The sequence below is a fragment of the Buceros rhinoceros genome, unplaced genomic scaffold (assembly GCF_000710305.1).
Source record: "Buceros rhinoceros silvestris isolate BGI_N320 unplaced genomic scaffold, ASM71030v1 scaffold41304, whole genome shotgun sequence".
Lineage (NCBI taxonomy): Eukaryota > Metazoa > Chordata > Aves > Bucerotiformes > Bucerotidae > Buceros > Buceros rhinoceros.
Window position 1 is genome coordinate 642 of NW_010407278.1, and position 2,883 is coordinate 3,524.

The window sequence follows — 2,883 nt, forward strand, 5'->3', positions numbered from 1 at the left end:
TATTTTAGTATTGCTTAACACACATTCTAAAGAGACAGATGCAAAAAGTTTTGGCTCCTCTATACAAAACCACCACTTTGACCTTTTTATTACAGAACCCCGAGAAGTCACCTGAAAAAACAAAACAAGATGCTATTGTAGTTCTGGGACACCACCCATGTTATCTTTATAGCACAGAGCTAATTCATTCCTTGAGTACAACCAAGTGCAGAAGTACTCTGGGAATTTCTGTTTGCACATTGCTGCTTAATGTTTACCTCGCCTCCCTTCTCTCTGAGATGATTTTTTGATACTTCCTTCACAACTGGGTGCCTGAATTGGCTGCTCTCAAGTCCTTTGAGATTTGCCCCTTTGAAATTCAGATCTGTGTCTCAGACCTAGCCTTGTGCAGCCTTCTATTTATTTTCAGTGTAATTTATTCAAACTACAGTTACTTTATGGAAACCAAAGAACATTTGACAGTTAAAATGTAAATAAAGTTTAGATCGAAGTAATGAAAACAGGGTTAATTCAAAAAATAATACAATACCACTGAACGTAAACTTCAGCATACTCTGCCTACAATTTAAATGACAGCTTTGGAAATCTATTGCTGGAAGGCAATACAGACAAAATTTAGTATCACAGTAAACTTTAATATTTCGATCTCAAAAGACAAATAAAGGTGTGCATTTGTACATGAATGAATTTACAGAACAAAGTCACCAGAAGGATTAAACTGCATCATGAAGTCACTGTATCTTCAGCAGACATCATCGGGCATCAAAAACTACCACTGGAATAGCACAGTTAAAGAAAAAAAACAAAAAGTGTTGTGGTTGAAAAAAGAGCAGGGAGAAAAAAGATTGCAGGGGCAGAAGGAGGGAGGAAAAAGCCTCAAAGATTGTCTAAATCTATAGTCTAACTACATAAAAGCATTTCAAAACTCATCTTTAATTAACCCGAATACACTTTCCTTTTCTTAAAAGCCTGAATAATATCAATAATTAACAATAATTAATAATTAACAATAGGTCACCCAGCAGACAATCATAGCACGTATTTTGCATAGGAAAAAGGGGAAAAAAAAAGATAAAAAAGTGTCAGGAAAGAAAACAAGATGCCCAAACACAGTGCAGAGATTTCCTTACAGTACTCTGCTCTACCATACTGAATTTTGGCCTTGAAGGGCCAAATTTGGATAATAATCCAAATCTTACATTCTGTTTCCCTTATGTACCTTGTTTCCATCCACAGTCTCCCAAGTGCATGTGTAAAAGGATACATCTTTTTGTCCTTTTCTTGTACATTATTCTGTAGCCACATTCTCTGCATCTGATAGGATCTCTTGCCTTTATTTCATTTTCTGTGTGACATTCTGATGGACAAGGATAAAGGGAGCGGATAGACAAAACCAGCATTGTTAAGGGACAGATAGCTTTCAAAAGTCGTAATAGTCAAATGCCTATTTGCGGCAAACAAACATAAAAAAAAATAATTGTGGCGCATTTGCCTCAAGAGCTGAATGACATCAAGATATTGTGAAAAAAATGGCAATCTTCACTTATATTAAGATCAACGAGGATCTTGAAAAAAATCACTAATTATTACTGCACAGAATACACTCCACTCTGGTACAGGCAGACTGTCTACTAATGAAACCTTCAGCTCAGCCCCCCCAAAGCCCCAAGTTTATTTTCTTAAAAGACAAACAATATTAGAGATTCTTGAAGAGATGATGCAAAAATCACCAATTTTTAAGTTGCTGATTTATCTATAAGTAAGAGAATTTGACTATTGCATTTCAATACGAGTAACCATACAGCAGTTAAAAAAAACCCCAAAACTCTCCAAGATGCACTAAACTTGCTGCATCACAAGTTGACACTTTCAGAAAGCATTGTCTGGAGATGGAGGACCTCCACAGAGCAACACAGCTCTAGTGGATTACTTTCACATGGCTATCCATATATACCCCATACATGTGGTAGCAGTGGTACGTAAAGCTTCAAATCATATCAGGATCCATGCTGCAGCTAGTTGCATTTATGTACTCTTCAGCATCATGATTACGCATTCTTCATTATTAAAACACCAAATCTCTAGTAACAAGTGAAAAAAATTCACTGGTGTCTTTTCTTTACCTCCACAAATATAAATCATTGGCTGCTGCTTTGGAGGTTGAACATCCTTCTGTGAATCCATGTTCTAAACAAAAAAAGAAAAAAAACACACAACACGCATGACTGTTTGGGCTTTTTAAAAATTATTTTTTAAAGGAGTGTGCAATCATTTCAAATCCAAAGCAAAAAAAAAAAAAAAACACACAACACGCATGACTGTTTGGGCTTTTTAAAAATTATTTTTTAAAGGAGTGTGCAATCATTTCAAATCCAAAGCTAACAGAAGATTAAAAAATCCCTTAAAAGTAAACACAAGCACATTTAATCTGTACAGATAGACAGGACATCGGATAATTCAGGTTGGAAGAGACTTCAGAAAGTCAGCTTCTCAAAAGCAAAGCAACATCAGGTTTCTCAGAGCTTTACCAATCTGGTATAGAAAACCTCCAATGATGGAGACAGCACAACATTTTCTACTAAACAGGATTTTAAACATTAAAGCCCAACAAATAATATTTTCCTTCCCCCCTCCTGTCAATGGTAAGAACTTCCTTGCTGGAAACATAAAAAATAAATAATTTCTTATGTATTACTCATGTAACAACACTGTGATCACACACAAGATAAGACTTGTTATATTTTTTTTCCTCTCTGATACAACACTAGTCAACCTAATCTACCTTTTCACTGATCTAAGGGATTAGAAATCCCAGAAACAGGCTGTAGTTAGAAAAGTAACAGGAATTAAAACAAACAAAACCCCAAAACAATGAGGGGCCAG

The 2,883-nt window shown here is 35.6% G+C and overlaps 1 protein-coding gene across 1 annotated transcript; it reads right to left on the bottom strand.

Moving 5' to 3' along the window:
* Window positions 1–614: 614 nt before the first annotated feature.
* POLR2K (polymerase (RNA) II (DNA directed) polypeptide K, 7.0kDa) lies at window positions 615–2,189 on the bottom strand. Its single transcript, XM_010134408.1, has 3 exons — window positions 2,124–2,189; window positions 1,265–1,357; window positions 615–775 (listed from the first exon to the last, which is right to left on the bottom strand). Exons 1-3 carry the CDS (start codon window positions 2,182–2,184, stop codon window positions 753–755), a joined length of 177 nt encoding a protein of 58 aa, XP_010132710.1. The 5' UTR covers window positions 2,185–2,189; the 3' UTR covers window positions 615–752.
* Window positions 2,190–2,883: the final 694 nt, after the last annotated feature.